The sequence below is a fragment of the Pseudonaja textilis genome, chromosome Z, assembly GCF_049901715.1.
Source record: "Pseudonaja textilis isolate UNSWEBS1 chromosome Z, rPseTex1.2, whole genome shotgun sequence".
NCBI classification, from domain to species: domain Eukaryota; kingdom Metazoa; phylum Chordata; class Lepidosauria; order Squamata; family Elapidae; genus Pseudonaja; species Pseudonaja textilis.
Window position 1 is genome coordinate 47,024,629 of NC_142008.1, and position 19,735 is coordinate 47,044,363.

General features: G+C 34.4%; 1 protein-coding gene across 2 annotated transcripts in view; it reads right to left on the bottom strand.

Annotated features, from left to right (window-relative positions):
* Nucleotides 1-19,735, bottom strand: part of SLC4A7 (solute carrier family 4 member 7) — a 107,534-nt gene that overhangs the window by 24,877 nt on the left and 62,922 nt on the right. Inside the window, exons 9-15 of one of the 2 annotated variants that reach the window (XM_087916774.1) lie at nucleotides 17,592-17,651; nucleotides 16,933-17,090; nucleotides 14,214-14,301; nucleotides 7,202-7,348; nucleotides 6,408-6,511; nucleotides 5,084-5,258; nucleotides 1,527-1,660 (exon numbers count right to left, since the gene is read on the bottom strand). In XM_087916774.1, coding sequence (XP_087772900.1) covers nucleotides 1,527-1,660; nucleotides 5,084-5,258; nucleotides 6,408-6,511; nucleotides 7,202-7,348; nucleotides 14,214-14,301; nucleotides 16,933-17,090; nucleotides 17,592-17,651 — 866 coding nt within the window. The remainder of the gene's footprint in view (nucleotides 1-1,526; nucleotides 1,661-5,083; nucleotides 5,259-6,407; nucleotides 6,512-7,201; nucleotides 7,349-14,213; nucleotides 14,302-16,932; nucleotides 17,091-17,591; nucleotides 17,652-19,735) is intronic. The other variant, XM_026708228.2, reaches the window with a different exon arrangement.

The window sequence follows — 19,735 nt, forward strand, 5'->3', positions numbered from 1 at the left end:
TATACGGGAGTCTCTGTGGTTAAATTGGGAGAAGATTAAAAGACAATGCTATTTGAAAATTCCAGTCTGGTTATCGACTATTGAAGCATTTTCCTATCCTATAATATACAAGAAGGAACAAACAGATATGGGGAAATTTTGAATGAAAAGGGTGAACTTAAATCTATGCAAAAGCTAGAGGAACAAGGTATAAAGATGAATTAGTTTTCATATGCACAAATACACTCAAGGTATGATAAGGATTTTAAAACAGAAGGTTTTTCATAAATTGACTGACTTAGATAAGATTTTGACAGGTACCGATGAAAAGGTGATTAAAAAACTGTATGGATATTTATTAGAAATTAAACTAGAAGAAGAACAAGTTAAAGAAACTATGATTGCTTGGGGGAAGAATTTTGGATATGGGATTGATTTAGAGAAATGGTAAAAACTGTGGTCTCAAAATTATAAAATGACAATGTCAACAACATTTAAAGAAAATTTGTATGTTTTACAGGTGGCATTTTCCCCCGACAAGAATAGCAAGGATGGCTCATACTACCATATGTGGTGGACTTGTGCAGATGCAAGAAAATATTGGACTAAAATCCACATGTGGTTGGAAAAAATGACAAAAAAACATATAGATTTGAAACCAGATATATTTTTATTGGGAATTTTACCTGATACATACAGTAAAGATTTAAAATATTTGATTGTAAATGTATTAACAATGGCTAGGATTGTATTTGCTAAAAATTGGAAAAATGAGAAAATACCATCGCAGGAGGAAACCATTAAGAAAATATTGGAATGTGCTGAAATGAGTAGATTGACATTTGAAATTAGAGAACAAGAGGATAAACAATTTTACAAAATTTGGGACCTTTTCTATCAATGGTTAGATAATAAAACATAATATTAAAATATGTAGAATTTTAGAAAACAATGAATATATAAAGATGTATTTCTTTTCTTTTTTTATTATTATATGTATAAAATGTTCCTAGGATAGATTTGGGAGGATTATATGAATTGTTATAAAATAAACTAAGTAAATTAAAGTTATCTCGCAAAGTATGAATGAACAAAATTGTAGTCAAATGATTGAGTAATAATGATACTAGGGTATTCAATCTTTGATTGATAATATGAGTTATTATGAAATGTAACTGTAATTGTGACTATGAAATGGATGCACAAAAAATTTGTAAACCAACTGACACACTGCTTGTACACTTATGGAAGAAAGTTGGATGTTTTTATGTTTTGTTTGTTTTTGTTTGTCTTTAAAAACCAATACAATTTACAAAAAATAATAATTAATATTTGAAATGATGAACTAGCTTTGTTCTAGAATGCTTGCCTTATCTGATTTTAATGACAATTCTAAAAGTGTTTGATGATGAAAACAAAATTTTGATTTCCTGCTAAATTAAGTCATGTAAATATTAGATATATTTGAAACTACTACACTTCAGTGTGTGTCAGAAAAACTGAAGCTAATAGAATGTTGAATTTGTGAGAATGAAAAATGTACTTACTTGCAAAATTTAAACAATATTTTTTCAAATACTAGTACTGGTCCAGTGCTGCCCAATATTGTCAAAGGTTGCCCAGAAAAAAGTGAATAGGCAACTCCAGTTAATGAAGCTCCAAATAAAGACTCTATTGCACTCTGGAGAGAGGGAAAAAGAATCCTGTGATTCACTGAAGATAAATTAAACATTTAATAATGTGTATTTTCATATATTAATTAACATCAACAGTTAGAATATTATAAATATTATTAGCTAAATACATTTTACATTGTAGATTAGTAATAAAGTATTCAATGTGAAATAGTCCAATGAAAGTGTAAATTTATACAAAACCTAAGGAAAGATTATTTGTTTTGACACATTAAATGACAAAAGGGATGTTATAATACTTGTAACATACTAAATCTAAATAAAGTAGGAAAACAAGGATAACTTTTCCTGAAAGAAATCTTTAGCCAAGCTGGGCATAAGGCTTGTATTAAAATATAGAACTCAAAAACTGACTGAATGCAACAGGGCAATGATGATTCAATTATTTAAAAGAAATAAACAGACAATAGAAATAATAAATAGATCAAATAATTATCATCCTGTTCAGTAATGCATTTTCTCAGTTACAGTGTCCATAGATGCCCAGCAACTATCTCCCCTTTTATTTTCTATATAAGGCATTCCCAGGGAATAGGAGGACTTAAAATTATATTTCTATATACTTTAAAATACCAAAAGTAATTTAAAATATCTGAACAACCTCACTTTTAATTACTTTGAATTCACTGCATAGTATTCAAGATCAACCAAAACATTTTCTGGGCAAATATAAGTTGATACTGTGTACACTAAAATAATCAATCATTGCAGATACATAAATATCAGTGGGGTTAGAATTAGGGTGAGGCACAACCACTTTAGCATATACAATCATACTTCAAAGATACACACAATTTAGTCTGAGCTGATCAGTGCATTAACCTTAGATATTCAGAGCAAATATATTGTATAAATGACAGCTTTGGAGATATGAAAAAATCACATGTACTCAAAACATCTTTCTTAGGTTATTAAGATTATTATTAATCTTAGGTTATTAAGTTATTTGTTTAAACACAAAAATGCAAAAACTAGTGTACTCATGCACATCAAGCCACTGAAGGTAACGAACAACTCCAGACAACTAGAAAATAAAGTATCAGGTATTTTTCAATGGACATTAAAAATGGACATTTTAAAAGTCAGCAGCTTGATGACATACAATTAAAGCTACTATTTTAATACCAAAATAGTGCTAAATAGCATCTTTTTAGCTATGGGTAGTAAGCTATGTATGGTAATCATAGACATCGGACATCATTTTATCAGGTCATATTGTAATATAGAAAACTAGCTCTCTATAAGGAAATAGTAGGGAGACTTTTTTTTGTCTTTTTCAAACCAGGATAATATAATATATACATCTAAAAGTGTCCAGGTATATAACAAATTTAGTAAAATTCAAAATACTAATATTGTCTTAGAAAGCAAAGTTAACTTCTCAATATATATGTAAATAAGTTTAAGGACTACAGGCACACATTTTTATTTCCAAAATGAGATAAGTATCCATTTTGTAGAAGGGGAATATGCTTTTTTTATTTATAAAAGCTATCCATTCCATAGCTTGCAGGGGTGGGGGGAGGCATGGGAATAGTGTAATGTAGTGAGACAAATTTTAAACCCTCTTTGCAAATTTAGGGTGTAGCTATTAAGCAAATGTGATAATTAAACCATATGGGGGTTGATCATAACTAAGTGGCCATTTACTTTGGTCCCCAAATGTGAAAAGTCCTATAGACAAAGTTCTGATGTATTGCTGCCAAATTTCATCAAAGCAAACTGAGAATGCTCTAGATATGACAAAAATGCAATTCAGGAGAGCATACGATTCACAAGCCATAGGTTTTCCACCCTGTGCATGGAAGAATATATTTGCACTGGCATATTATATGCCATAAGACCTTCAAAATGTATTTTCATAAGTGCCAGTTACAAACTAAAATGCTGAGCACAAATAACTTATATTCAGTGATTCCATTCATTTATATATTTGGTTAATTCATTAATTTGAAAACTAGGATAAATCAACTGTTATTATGGCTGATATAGCGTTGAACTTATCATGAAAATATAGTAATTGACCAAACTTCTTAAAGTTCACATTCAAGTTTTCCTTAGAAATATATTTTTCCTCTGGCAATAGAAAATAAATATTTTAAAATCAAACTAGGTGTTGCATAGATGCATTCAAATCCAAGTATTTCTTGTAGAGGAAAGCATATTGAAGAGAATTATTCTGTTTGGAGGACCAGTAAGAAAAGATGTTTTATCATTTTTCTGCCATCTTTCTCTAATGCTATATCCCCAGGCCTTCCTGTCCTCTACCATCTTCTGGAGTCCATTTAAGCTCATGCCTACTTCTTCAATGACTCCATCCAGCCACTTCATTCTCTGTCGTCCCCTTCTTCTATTGCCCTCAGTCTTTCCCAGCATTTGGCTTTTCTTCGGTGAGTCCTTCCTTCTCATTAGGTGGCCAAAGTATTTTGAGTTTTCAACTTCAGGATCTGGCCTTCTAAAGAGCAATCAGGGTTGATCTCCTCTAGGACTGACCAATTTGATCACCTTGCAGTCTCATTTGAACCATAGTTCAAAGGCCTCAATTCTTTGGTGCTCAGCCTTCCTTATGGTCCAACTTTCACAGCCATACATTGCAACAGGGAAAACCATAATTGACTATACACACTTTTGTTGGCAGGGTGACATCTCTGCTTTTTAGTATGCTTAAATGCTTTTTAGCATGCTTAAATAGACTCCAGAAGATGGTAGAGGGCAGGAAGGCCTGGAGGAATGTTGTCCATGGGGTCACAATGGGTTGGACATGACTTTGCAACTAACAATAACAACAATATCCCCAGGAACATTCAAGCCTGGACTTAGGTCGATGGGGAAGGAAAGATGGTAGTACGTTATTTTCACACCAAATGAAATATGATAAATTATGATAGAGAAGGAGAAATAATTCTTTTTTTGTCATATCACTTTTTGAAACAGCTTTTCTCTAACAAAAAAATTAATTTGAATTTTGTTACATACATGTGTGCATGACATTTAGTTTAGTACAGAATACTGAATTTTTATCTACAAAACATTTTAAAAGCATATTTTTTATTTTATTATTTTACAAAAAAAACCAAGAACTCTGAATTAGCATTCTTGAATATATTATGAAGATGTAACAAATATTTTTCCATTACTAGGCTAAGGCCTTTTAAAAACATACAATGAAAGTTGTTTCTCGGACCATGAAACAGATTTATCAAGGCAGGGTAATTTTTACCTTAACTGTGCATCTCCTCCTGTTCTCCATTTTTTCCACATATTTGAGAAACATGTATTATTGGGCAGGGCTAGTCAAAAGGAGGTTGATAAAGGTCTTCAAATAAAAGTAGAAATAAAGGAGACAAATGAACACAGTCACTTGCCTCTGAAAAGCTAAAATCCTGGCTACTACCATTCTTTGTACTCACTATTCTGCCTTCTGTAGCTTCTCCAAGGAGCCCTCCAAAAGTGATTACAGGAGACATACAGGCACAGTATAGGAAAAGAATCGAGGCCAGACACTGCAGACTTAATGCATCCTTGAAGTCACTCAAGAAAAAAGATGTTTTCCTTTTGATGTCAAGTATCAAACCACCAAAAAGCCTAAATAGGTGAGATGAAACTCATCAAACTGTACTCTATAGGACTCCAGAATGTTTAAAACTATGGGACACACAAGACTGACAGTGCAGATTTTTAGCATAAATTAGCCTTATATTCCAAACCTATTGACAATACAGATGCAAACATTCCAATTTCATCTATACATTCTTAGCTGAGTGAACTGATCTTCTGATTTATGCATTTTAATGGTAAAGTATCCATTGTTAGTCTCTGGGGCTTGTCTTAAATGAAAACATTTTCAGGGCATCAACTTCTCCATTCAGTACCAAGTTTTGTGCATGTATGTGGTTGCGGGGAATGGTAATATATGCCTTGAGTAATTTTAAATAGACTTACATACAATTTTGATATTTAATATTGTCTACATTTTTAAAGAAACAGGAAGCTAGCTGCAAGTATTTGAAAGCATTATTTTAATGTTTATAAGATATTTAAAAAATAATTTAGTGATTAAAAGTATTCTTTTAAAAAAACAATTTAATTTTAAAAAAAGCTGCATTATAATGCCCATTATTTTTATGCTTACAATTGAGAATGAAAACAAAACAGGTATTCATCCTAAGGAAGATGAACAACTTTTGAAAGAAATTGAAATTTAAAATCTTCCATTTGTCAGGGTTGTCTCTCCTTTAAAAATAGTATTTAATTAAAATTTAGCCCATCTTGAAATTTTAGGCAACCATATCTTCACAAGGATTTTCCATATGAAGACATTTCACTAGAATTAAATTTAAACAAAGATATTATCCTTCTGAAATGATTTTTTCTGTTGTAACTGCCAAGATTGGGAGCCTACAGGACATCTGTATAATTTTCACATGTGAGAAATTCTATAACTACTCTTAACTGTAATATTTTGAATATCTAGCTTCACACAGGCAATTTTTTACTTCAAATTATTTTTATCTTCATAATATGGTTCAGATGTTGTATTAAAACTTCACTATAGTCCCTAGAATCTACTAAAGAATAGTTCTACTATATTAAGAGACTTAAAATAGACCATTAGCTAGGAATCAAACATATTTATGTAGAAATTTTAATCTATGACACTTTATAAATTTTTAAAGCAACAATAATTTTGATTTTCACACTGATGTTATTATAATTGAAGTAAATTCTACACACCTTCCAGTTCTTTGTAGTTCAGGTCCAGCATGATGACCTTCTTCCTTAAGGGGTTCTCCAGGAGAAGCAGCTCCATTTGGAAATTTAGGAATCTTCCTCTTCTCCTATATTAAAATGTTAAATGATTTTTGCCTTTAAGTCATGATAAAGTTATAATTCTTAGTATTTGTTTCTTGGTAGCAGGACAAATGCTTCTTTTACATTATGTTTTATCTATTTAATTATAGCAAAACTATCAATGTATGGTCTGAGGAAGGTTTTTGTTTTTCAGCCAGCTTGTCCCAGCAGCTGACAATATTTAAGGATCAGAAGAAATAACTAGGAAAGGAAAACTAGAATGTGGGTCTCCCCATTTCTGGTCTAGCGTTTTAGCTACTGCACTATACTCACTCTTGAAGTCATATTTCAATAACAAGCATAATTTCAAGCAGTCTTCTTCACATTGATATTAGTCTTCCGGGCTAACTATATAATATAGTGTTCTTACAAACCAGTGTTGGATTTTTAAAAGGCTAATTAACATTAGAGTGATAGCCACTCCTGTTCAATAAATTAAAAGCTGTAAAATAATTTATTTATTTTTTGCTTTTGAATCTTTATAGAAATCTATAAAGATTTATAAATTATAAATATAAAGATTTATAGGATAAAAACAATTCTATGAATTTGATCTCACCTTTCATCAACTTGTTACTTCATTGCAAATTTATTTTTCAGGTTTATGGTGCAATCTTGATCACACTTACCATACCATTATGAATTTTTAAGGACTCTTCATTTGCTGAGGAACCTACCTGAGAAGGAACGCTCTTGGGTGGTTCAATTCTAATTGAAGGATCCCATTCGCCTGGAGGAAGAACAGTCACTTGATCTAAAAATTCATCAATTCCAGATAGTAGATCATTTCTATCTTTGGCTTTATAAGCAACATCATGGAACACCTTTTAAAAAAAGACATATAAGTATGTATTTGATTTCTTGACATAATATAACTTTTTACTAAGAAGAAACAAAACGTGACTAATATAGTTGAAAGACCAAAATGAAGAATTAGTTTAACACACCTCCATTAAAATATTAAGTTATGCATATATTAGTTTTCTGAATGAATACCACCAGAGATATGGAACTAGATGGCAATTTGATAATTTAGTTATAATGATAGTTATTATTGGATAATAACTATTTTCAGAAGCTGGATTATATGAAATAAGTTTCATATTGTCTTCAACAATTGATCAACTGCTATAGATTTAAAAGCCTAAAAGAAAAATCTATAATCTATGCAGATCTCAAGGAGAAAGCATCCTGGAATTAATTTTTAAAACCAAAATTTGTTAATATTGTTTCTAAAACACTATTTAAATGTTGCAGGTACAGCATACTTGCAAATAATATGAAATGTACAGACAATAAATAATTAACAACACTGTGACAACTTATCTGACATATTCCACACATTCTGAACAACTTTCACAATCTCTTATAAATTGGCAGTAATGGTGTAAACTCCATGAACAGTTTGCTATATCACTATAAAGATAGAGTTATCACTAATGAAGAATATTTTTAAAAAAGAATGAACCTTGCTGAGCATTATTGCCAAAATAAAATAATATATTAATTTGATATTTAGAAGATTTAATCATCTTGAATAAGATAGCTGAACAGATAGAGGTATATGGCCAAATTATAAGGAATGCGCACTCAAATACACTTAGTATTACTTTTATTGTATTATTAGTATTCACATAATGATAAGTTACTTCAACTTACAACTTACTACTTCTTGTTATTCTATTTCCAAAATCTGTCTTACTATAAAGTTAAAAGCAAAATTTGAATATCCCTTTCTAAACAATTGTTTAAATTAATTTGTATTTGTGAACAACTGTGACTATGTTTGCTAAATTGCTTGTACTATTTTTAACTAAAAAAACTTATTTTTGCAATCAACATCTTCACAGGTTTCATTACTAGCCCCAATTCACACTAGACCCAAAGTTATACAGGTAGCCCTTAACTCCCATAGCAATTGAGATCAGAATTTCCACTGCTGGATGATATGGTCATAAAGCACAACCAATACCTTAGTGACAGCAATCTCACTGGACTGGCTGACAAATCTAATGGGAGGCTCCAAACCTCAGATTGGAATTTGGCATCTCTTTTGAAACTACCTAGGCAAAGCCTGTATTTCCGAGACTGTTTTGAGTTTGCCATATGTTCATTTCTTTGTTATTTACTTGATCTCGAGCCAAATTGCTGTTCTAATCCAGCAGTGTGAATAAGCTGAAACCAGAAACATAACTGCTGGGGAGAAAGACAAAATAAAACTCTCTCTAAACCAATTGTGTGGGTGGGTTAGGTAGCACAGTAAATGAATGCTGCCAGGTGGGAAAAGATGAAAGGAGTGTGTGAGGTACTGGTAGGTGCAACAAGGGTTGGGGAGAGTGTACAAGGAAGGGAGGAAGGGATAATGGACCTTTCTTCCGGATTGGTTAAAAAAAGACAGCAATAACTGGAAAGAGATGATCCCATAGGTAAACTGGCCCCAAACTATGAACATAAAACTACTATCACCTTGAATTACACTAGTAACACACAGGCTGAATAACTGGCACCATTAACTGTCCAGACTGCCACATTTTGAACCAGCAGTCCCCTGTACAGACTGAGAGAAAACAATTATATGTTTGGAAGCCACCCAGATCCATCAAGGAATCAGCCTCAAAACTGAATTAAATACTGAATACTAAATTATTTAGTATTTTTGCTCAAATTTTAGTAATAATTTGTTTCTGGAATTCTGGACTTTGATACGGCCCAAGGGCTAATCAATAAAGATTGAATACTAAACAGTAAAAAAATAGGTTGACACTGCCAAATTAAATGACAATATTTTATTGTTGCTGATATACCCATCTCATCCCATGAAAGAGATTACTATTTAAAGATTGTACAAATGGTACTTAATGATTAACCTCACTTAAATATAATAAAAATATTTAATATAACCTTAATATAAAAATGGTTAGATACAAATAGAAACATTATAGTAACTTTAAAATTAACATATTATAGTTAACTTTAAAATTAACATAATTGTAACTTTTTATTAGTTTCATTAAACTAGTGCTATTCCTAGTTTATACAATATCTATTTTTATATTTCTTTTGAAGTTATCTATATATTCCACTAGATAACCTCTTAGACCCCTCCTTTTGGGGATATTTTCTTACCATACCATAATTCAGTGTCTTCAACAATGACAACCTCTGGTGTATTGCCTTCACTGGAAGTGATGGGATACATTCAGAGGTGTATCTGCCTTAAAAATCATCCATATTGAGCTGCCTAGTGCAGACAAATGTCAGCACAGTAAATATTTTATGAAATTTTGTATTATTTCATAAACTGTTTTATAATAACATTTACTTCATAAAATGTTTCAGAAAATTAGTCAAATTTCAATTTCAATAGATCTCATGCTGCAGATTCCACAATTTGGATATGTTAAGTAAATTAGCCCATTTGACGTACATTGGTTCAAAAATTGTTACTCTCTGATGAACTGTTTCACGCAGTTTAAAGGTTACAGGAACAAGAATTTTAATGGTATATACATTCAGCTTATATTTTTTGTGTGTTTTATTTTATATTACGCAGAGACCTTCAGGTATTGGGAAGGTTTTTAATAAATGACTTATAATAAATAAAAATGATACTATGAGTATGATAGATTAATTTACCATCTAAAGACCAAAGTTGTTGTGTTTTACTGGGAAAGTGGAGAAACAAAGGCAAGTTACAAAGGTAAAACTGGAGCAAGTACATAGATTTGGGTATCTTAGCAGAAAGTTCACTAAAAATAGGATAACTGATGGAGAATTGTTCAGATCTTCTAGTAGAAAAGTAATGGATAGTAATTTGTTATCTTGCAAGAATAAATACTTGTCAAAAAAAGGAAAATAACTGTTCATTATAGCATGCTTCTGCTCATTTATATACAAGGCATTTAAAACCTGTGTATGATAAACAAGGCAGGATAAGGTAAGAATTAATGGATATGGAACAATGCACTGAATATGAAAATTACTAGAAGAAAATACTTCAAAGTGATTTGGGCATAAAGTCAAATTATACACATTGCAAAGCAAAACAATAAAAATGAACTAGTTAAATGAAAGGGAAAACTAAAAACAAAGAAAAGGACAACGTACAAAGAAATTCATGGATGTTATAGAAACAAAGTTAGTTAATCAAGACAAAGCTATGGAGAGATATGAAGAACAGCATTGGTTTAAACTACATAGAGGTAGCCCGCAACTTACATCAGTTCATTTAGTGACTGTTCGAAGTTATAACTGCACTGAAAAAAAGTGACTTATGACCAGTGGTGGGATTCAAAAAAGTTTACTACCAGTTCTGTGGATGTCACTTATTTGGTGGGTGTGGCTTGATGGTCATGTGACTGGGTGGGCATGGCTTGATGGTCATGTGACTGGGTGGGTTTGGGACAGGGTGGGCATAGCTAACTCAATGTCACTCACATCAAGGGGTGCCTCTCCTGGCCCCTCCCCTCCCAGCCATTCTTTGTCACACCCAGCCTCAATGTATCTATAGTTCTGTAAAAATGTTATTCACCTTTTTTGACTTTATTATCTGCATACTATAGATGTACTTTCATGGACCACTGAAAGGAGGAAATGGCTCACATGCTTTCCACAAGAGTGTGATAGGCAACAGGCTTTTTAGGAGCTGCCAGAAAGGGTGGGGGGGGGGCAATGTATTTTCCAAAGAAGCAGAATGCAAACAAGAAGCAATGGATGGAAACTGAACAAAGAGAGAAGCAACCAAAACTAAGGAGAAACTTCCTGATAGTGAGAACAATTAATCAGTGGACCTGCTTGCCTCCGGAAGTTCTGGGTGCTCAATCACTGGAAGTTTTTAAGAAAAGACTGGACAGCCATTTCTCTGAAATGGTACAGGGTTCCCCCCAAGGTCTCTTCTAAGTGTTATTCTGTTATTCTGACATCTTTCCCAGGACCTCTACTCAGAGTTTGGCATCCCAGTTTTTCTGCCTGAGCAAGGGGTTGGACTAGAAGACCTCCATAGTCCCTTTCAACTCTGTTAAACACACATGTATTTATGCTTTGGACTATAGTAAACACTGAAAAATACCTGGACAAAAGAAAGGCAGTAAAATCACTCTAGGACAGTGTAGAATATTAATATATGATAAATAATGGAACAATTAAAAATAATAGCACAGAATTCTCTTTTGCCTTTCTTGCTCTTTTTCTTTCTTTCTTTCTTTCTTTCTTTCTTTCTTTCTTTCTTTCTTTCTTTCTTCCTATTTCTTTTTCTTTCTTTATTTCTCTCCCTTCATTTCTTTCTTGCTCTTTCTTTTCTTGTCTCTCATTCACACACAACACACACTCTCTCCCTTCCTTCATATTTCTTTTTCTTTCTTCCTTCCTCTTTCTTTCTCTCCCTTTCTCTTTCTTTCATGCTCTTTCTTGCTCTTTCTTCCTATTTCTTTTTCTTTCTTTATTTCTTTCTCTCCCTTCCTCTTTCTTTCTTCCTCTTTTTCTTTCTTTCGTCTTTATTTCTTTCTCTCCCTTCCTTTCTTTCTTGCTCTTTCTTTGCTTCTCTCTCTCTCTCTCTCTCTCTCTCTCTCTCACACACACACACACACACACACACACACCACACTCTCTCCCTTCGTATTTCTTTTTCTTTCTTCCTCTTTCTTTGTCTCTTTCTCTCCCTTCCTCTTTCTTTCTTGCTCTTTCTTTCTTGCTCTTTCTTTCTTGGCCTTCCTTCCTTCTTCCTTCTTCCTTGTCTCTATCTCACACACACACACACACACACACACACACACACACACACACACCAAACTCTCTCGTGTGACACACACACACTGCTGGTCTGGAAGAACTGATCTGGCGAGCTCCAGAACAGTGGGAGGTGGGAGAACGAAGAAAGCAGTAGCCCTAGAACATCCGCCCTCCCTTCCGGAGCACCACACTGGGGGAGGGGGCCAGCAGCACAGCTATTGGGGCACCTCTGTCACTTCTCTCAGCCCCAGTGCAGCAGAGAAAGCAAACAGCCATGGCATGCTCCAGCTGCTGCCATTGCCACATTATCTGAGGGTCATCTGCTTGCCCATCCACCAGCCTGACTGGCCCAGAAACGGTGCCCCACCTTGGCCTCCTCCTGCCTGGCTGCCGGCTCCTTGATGTGAGCAGAGGCTGCTGGTTGGAGCGAGGGGAACCACAGTGCTGGGCTCCAGCGGCGGCAAGTGCCAAGGCCATAGCTAGAATTGGAATAAAAGGCTGTGCACCTGTGGTGGAGAGAACCGGAGCAACATCCGGCAGCTTGGATGAAAAGGTGCGAGCAAGGCAGCAACTGCTCTCACGTCAAAAAGCTCTGGTTCTTTCCTCCAGAGATGTGCAGCTTTTTCCTCCAATTCTAGTTATGCCCTTGGCACTCACTGCATGGGACTCCAGCACTGCAGTTCCCCTCACTTCAACCAGCAGCCTCTGTTCATGTTAAGAAGCTAGCAGCCAGGCGGGAGGAGGCCCAGGCTGGATGCAAGGTGGGGAAAGCCAGGCAAGGCCTGGGGATGGCCCAGTAAGGCCCAGCAAGGTCCTGGACAGTGGGGGGGAGGCCTGGCAAGGCCCTGGATGGTGGTGGGAGGCTTGGCAAGGCCCTGGGCAGTAGGGGGAGGCCCGGGAAGACCCTGGGCAGCAAGGGGAGGCCCAGCAAAGCCCCAGACAGTGGGGGGAGGCCTGGCAAGGCCCTGGGCGGTGGGGGGAGGCCCGGCAAGGCCCTGGGTGGTGGGGGAGTGGCTAGCACAATTTGCAGGCTTACTGTGAACAGGCACATCAGGGCTGCTCAGTTGGGCCACAGGCACCACGTGGGGAAGGCAGGTTAGAAAGGCAAGCCACGAGGATCCAGTGTGCTACATAAGAGGGGAGGAGTGGCTGGGTAGGGTGAGCATCTGGCAGCATGAGCATCAGGTGTGTGGGGAAAGTGGGCAAGCGGCGACCTGGCAACCAGGTCGAGGGCCCGCTACCGGTTCTCCTGAACTAGTGCGAATTGGTTGGATACCACCTCCGCTTATGACCAGTTATCACACTTAAGATCACTGCAGCAACCCCATGAACATGTGATCAAAATTCAGATGCTCAGTAACTGACTCATATTTATGATGGTTGCACTACCAGGATCATTGTTTCATTCAAAGGAAATTTATTTTTATTGATCAAATTCATATCCCACTGTGATCACATGGACTCTATCTAGTTAATGAAAAGAAAATAACACCACCATAAAACACATATAATCCAAGATGAAACCAAACATCATTTGAAGTATCATTTGAAACAACTTCATCTTCAGTTGCTTCTAGAGGATGAATAACATCAGAGATAATCCAACTTCATGCAGAGGATTGGTCTCATCATGGAGAAGCAACACTTTCGGACTTTGACTCGTCTAACAACCCAAAAATGAGGGATATCTAGCCGCTTCCCAATACTAACAAAGAAGTTGTTAGAAAAGAAGTACAAAGAAGTATCTGAAATAGCAAAACACAGTCTTGCAGATAGCACCTCATTTCTCCATTTGCTAAGGAAAGGCATAATATACATGCACTTATGAGTATGTACTTATAAATATTTATGCATAACATGATATACTTTACCATTATAAATTTAAATTAATTATAGAAATGCATATTGACTTCAGCCTATTTTAAATAATTTTGGGAGTATGTAATTAATGGTAGTACTCACATCATCAGTCATGAGTGTTGCTATTGATCGACCAATTTCATGATACTGAGGTGCTTTACCTGCTGGTCCCAGCAACAGAAAAAGGAAACTGTGGAATTACGAAAAAGGATTGCAAAGTCAAATATAGCATGAATTCAATAATATCTGTCAATGACAACTAAAAATTTTACTATTGAATATAGCACACATAACAACAACAATTAGAAATTCTATAAGTTGCATTCTGGCCATAAGATTAGCCACCCCAGTAATTGCTCATACATAATTTATTTGTATTCATAATTTTATTCATCACGTGTGTGTGTTTAAGTGGATTTTTATTTTTAAATATACATCAATATCAATTCATGGACAGTGTGGACTCTGAGTATAATTCATTTTTATACAAGTAGCAATAATAATATTTGTTACATTAACTTATATAATCCTAGTATTAATATACATGTTCATTTTAAAGTAGTTATTCAATATTTCAATGTTTCATTTTGATGCCAATGATATTATTAAGTGTACATAGTAATACTATCTTCTGACCCCCAATCTTTCCATCTAGTTATTACTTATATTCTATTATATAAAAATTTATATATGCTAATATTACTCCTATTTCTTATTTCTATCCCTATTTCTAGCTTCTATTCAGACCACTATTACTAATCCTAGTGTCAATACACATTTATATTAAGACATAGTGTTTCATTATTTGGTTATTCAAAGTCTCAATATGCCATTCTAGTACCATATTATTTAAACATACCTGCCATATTTCAACCTCCAATCTTTCCATCTAACAATTGCTTTATATAAAGGTGTGTATTCTTATTTCTACCTCTATTCTAGTTTTTAATCAGGCCATCATTATATTAGAAAAAAATAAAAAAATCCTTTCTATCCATCATCTCTTGTTCGTTTTAATACTTCAGTTCTTATTCGCTTTTTAGCTTGCCTCCCATACTTCTCTCTTGGATTTTTGTCTCTATCAGCATCTGTGTCTTCACTTTTCAGTCTAAATATTTCTCCCATCTCTATCCTCCTAGGCTGCCAGGTCTCCAGAGTGTCCACCCAAGCTCCTACCTTCCTTTCAAAAGCATATTTCAGCTTATTCCATTTTTAAATCTCTTAAAGTACATTTCCCTTGGTTTATTTAATCAGTCATTATTATCTTTATCATCTTCTCCTCATCTTTTTGCTTTTTTTTGCTGATTTGTCTGCTGTATCTTTTCCTCCATTTTCTCTGCTGTCTCCTCTCTTTCCTGGAGTCTTTGAACTTCATTCATTATCAGTTGTAGGATATTTTCTATTTTCCCATTTATGCCTTGCAATAGGTTCGTTATCTCTCTGTGATTCTTTGTCATGCTTTGAAACATCAACACCATTTCTTTTGTAATCTCACTTATTTCCCCCTGATGGAACATCTTATCTTATTTTAGTAAGTCCCATTCTTACTCAATAATCCAAAAACAATATATTCAAGTCCAAGATTCAGAAGGTTCAATAATCATAGTTCTTTACATCTCAAGATTATTAATAAGTTCCATTTAAGTAGTCCAGGTAGCTTCCAAAAAAACCCAAGTTATTTTACTTTACTTTACTTTAGAGCCTTCCTTATTCTCACAATAGAGTCTCCAGTAATCATAAAGTAGTTAGTTATATAACAGTATTTATCACCACAGTCCTCCAGATTAATGTTATTTATTTCTCTTATCAGGAATATGGTATATTTTCCATTCACCAGTAGATGGTGCCCTCAGCTTGGGTTTCAAGTCTGTTTCAAGTCTGATAAATTGATTAATCCAATTTTAGTTCAATTTATGGAAGCACAATGGGCTATTCAAACAGATAGTTCTAGCATTTTATAATGTCTTTCCAAAACCCAGATTAAAAATCCAATTTTCTATGTTTTAAAAGGTCTTTAGCTTTTCTCCCCTTAGTTCCTTTCTTTCGGATCTATGATTTTTCTCTTTATGGCTTTAAGAAATTATTCTAAGAGTCTCTCTTCCTGGTTTTTCTTCTTCTTTTTTCTTTTAAGGTTAGGGTCTACATAAAAAAGGAATCTTCTCACCCAGTTCTAATCACTGTTGATTTACACCACTCCTGCACTTTTCTTTGTTGCTTCAGCTGTCCCAGCTTGTTGACAGCATGATGGCTGCTCTTCTTCTTGTTGTGGATGAGAGGGAAGAAGCCCTGGAACAAGTGGGAGAGTTGCTGCTCTCTGCAACCTACAGGGTGCCCCTCTTTTCTTCACCACCCCTACAGGGTGGCTTTAGGTCCTTTTGGAGACCTCCAATGAGGAAAGCTCAGCGTGGGAGGGCGGAGACACATTCCTCCCATCCGATCTCATCATAACATCACCCGGAAGTCACTTTATCACTTGTGTTTTTAAATGGTTCACTGTTCTGATGTTTACAACATTTTATATGTTGTATTGGTGAATGTTTACGCATTATACTGTATTCTGTTATGCCACACGAAATACTACTACTACTTGTCACTAAAGAGAACTCAAGTATTGTAAGCATGAACTATAAAGTTAAAGAGATTTTAAACCAACATAAGATAAAATCTGCATACAAGATTTTAAACCAGCATGTTAAACTCACAACAAAGAGACAGCAGCCTCTCCTTTTTCCTTCAAAAAAAAAAAAAGGTTGAATCACATAATATAGATTAAAAATAATACAGAGAATTAAAGTTTTACTACATTAATTTTTATTTTTACCGTGTAGGAACAGGAACCTCTGTGAGACCAGTGAGAAGCACAGCTGGAGACAGCCTCACAAAAGCAATAATTGGTCTCTCCAAAAAATCCACTTCTCCAACAAGCACATTTGATGCCTCTGCACCTATTGGAATCTTCCTCATAAAGTTCATATCCACCTATTTTCAAAGAATGATTAATAGTATATTAAAATATTCTAAAGAATTTTGAAACTGACATTTATAAATAAGTGACAAGCAACATATACATCATTATTAAAATGTGATATATATTATGACGTTTAATAACATTTTAATATAACCATATATACAAATACTGTGCTTCATAACTATGTTAAAATATACAGTCACAAAAGCTTACTAAAATTGTATCTTGGGAATAACATGGTTTTATACTAAACAACTACAAATTCCACTAAATCAATTTAATTATATACACAATTGCTTCATTTTATAAATTCAATCTAAAAAGGAATATTTATGGAGAATTAATTCTTTATATTGTTCAAGTTACCTATAGGAACTGTGTATATAAATATAAACATTCACCAACATATTATATAGCATTTACAAACTATTGGTTCACATAAAGACAGAAACACAAAAATCACTGAAACTAACACACCAGTTACACAGCTATCTAAGGAAAAAAACACTTACAGCTGGCCTCTTGAGTCCCATACCAAGTGTGCCACAACTACAGTGCCAGGAGGCAGAATCCTGGCCAGGAGGAGACAAGGCAGGTGCAGAGAAGAACAGGCCAAGTAAAAATATAAAAGCTGTGACAGAGGAGCTAGAATAATGGCATTTGCCATTGTTAAACTATTATATAAATTTGTTTTGTTAAGAGAACTTTTAAGCAAAATTACATCATTTTCCTGAATTAGATATTGGAACCAAAACATTGAAAGGAGAAATACTATATTATAAATTATACAAATAATGACTTCATTACAAGTTAGCATTCTTTACAATAAAGTGGTGGTCCCCAACCTTTTTGGCACCAGGGACCAATTTCATGAAGACAATTTTTCCATGGACAAGGGTTTTTTTTTCCAGTTTTGCTTACTCGCCTGCTACTCACCTCCAGCTGTGCAGCCCAGTTTCTAACAGGCTACAGTCACTACTGGTACATGGCCCAGGGGTAATAACCCCTGCATTAAAGGAAGCAATTTTGTGTAGATTATTCAATAAAAAGATTTTAACTATGGACTTGGGCCTTCCACTTGTACAAGTCTATTCATTTAAACTCTAAGGTTCTACTCCACTTACAATTCTAAATGCACTTTATTCATACTATACCTGAAAGTGACAATGTTAGCTGAGGTACTCCATTTAGGATGCTGTATATACATCTAAAATGGGCTGTGTCTATGCTACAGCAGCGTTTCAATAACATGATAAATCTTCTATAAATCTTACAATGCACTGAACATAAAAGTCAGTGATCTTAGTATTACAGAAGCATATGCAGGTAGTTTTTGACTTACAAAAATTCATTCAGCAACTGTTTGACAACAATGGCAGTGAATGGACATACAACCAGTGCTAAGTTATGGATGTTGCTGCTCCCCCATACCCATGTAATTGTGATCTGGGCTCTTGGCAACCCATTCACATTTACAATTGATTACCAAGCCCTCCGCAATCATGTAATCACCATTTGAAAATCAACAGGGAAGATGACAGGGTTAGGTCACAAGCTGCTTTCTTCTCTTTTTTCTCTAGCAGGGCAGCAACATGCTGCAAGGAGAAATGAAGCTGGGCCAGCTTTAATTTTCTGCACAGTGCACCTCCTTTCTGTCCTGTTTCAGGCAGGAGAAAAAGACCTTCTAATTTTGTAGAGCTCGTACTAAGGAGTAGAGCAGCTGCCTACTCTTTTTCAGCAAGCAACTCTCTCATTCTGCTCAACCTACCTATGTTATTGTTTAGGAGCCATATATGAGGTTAGTGATTATTGGTGATCACACTGGTGTCTCATTTAATGACTGCAACATTTTACAACTTTAATGGGCAGACACTATTACAGACATAATCTGAATACTGTCTATATAATAACAATTTTATTATGAATCAGAATATGACTGGAACAGTCATAAATGTATTGCTCTAGTAACTACATACATGCATGCATGCATGCATACATACATACATACATACATACATACATACATAGTGAATCTTTAAAATAGAAAACAACTTTACTAACACTAATTATTAACAGTACTACTGAATATTTGAAAAAAGTATTTGAAAAGTGTTTTAACCTGGAAACCTTAAAAAATCTGATAGGAATAGTTTCAATTAACAATCTGCAAATTAGGTGGGGTTGTGATTTATTCTTATCATTTATCATAATTAATGTTGTGGTAAGTGATCATGAATTTGGATGATTTAGTGGCATACATATTTAATCAATAACAACAACAATAGCACAAGATTCATGAAATTCTACAATATATCTCTATTTGCATTTGTTGCCCACTCTAATTATGCCCCTCACATAATAATCAGAAGAAAAGGAATATGCAACATAAAAGAAAAGATAGTAAACCTCAATTCTGCAAGATGACTTGTGCTTTCACATTGCCTTTAACTATTATGGCTACTGAACAATAACAACAATAAATGAAATACTATTAAAATAGCAAATTATATTGAAAGACATTTAAAACCTTTTACAATATGGAATTTTAGATTAGAGTTTTTATGAAGTGCCACATAACCATTTTATCAATTTATTTGTGATATATTCAGCCTCCACTTTAAGACCTCAAGGCAATATACTAGCACTCCTTCCATTA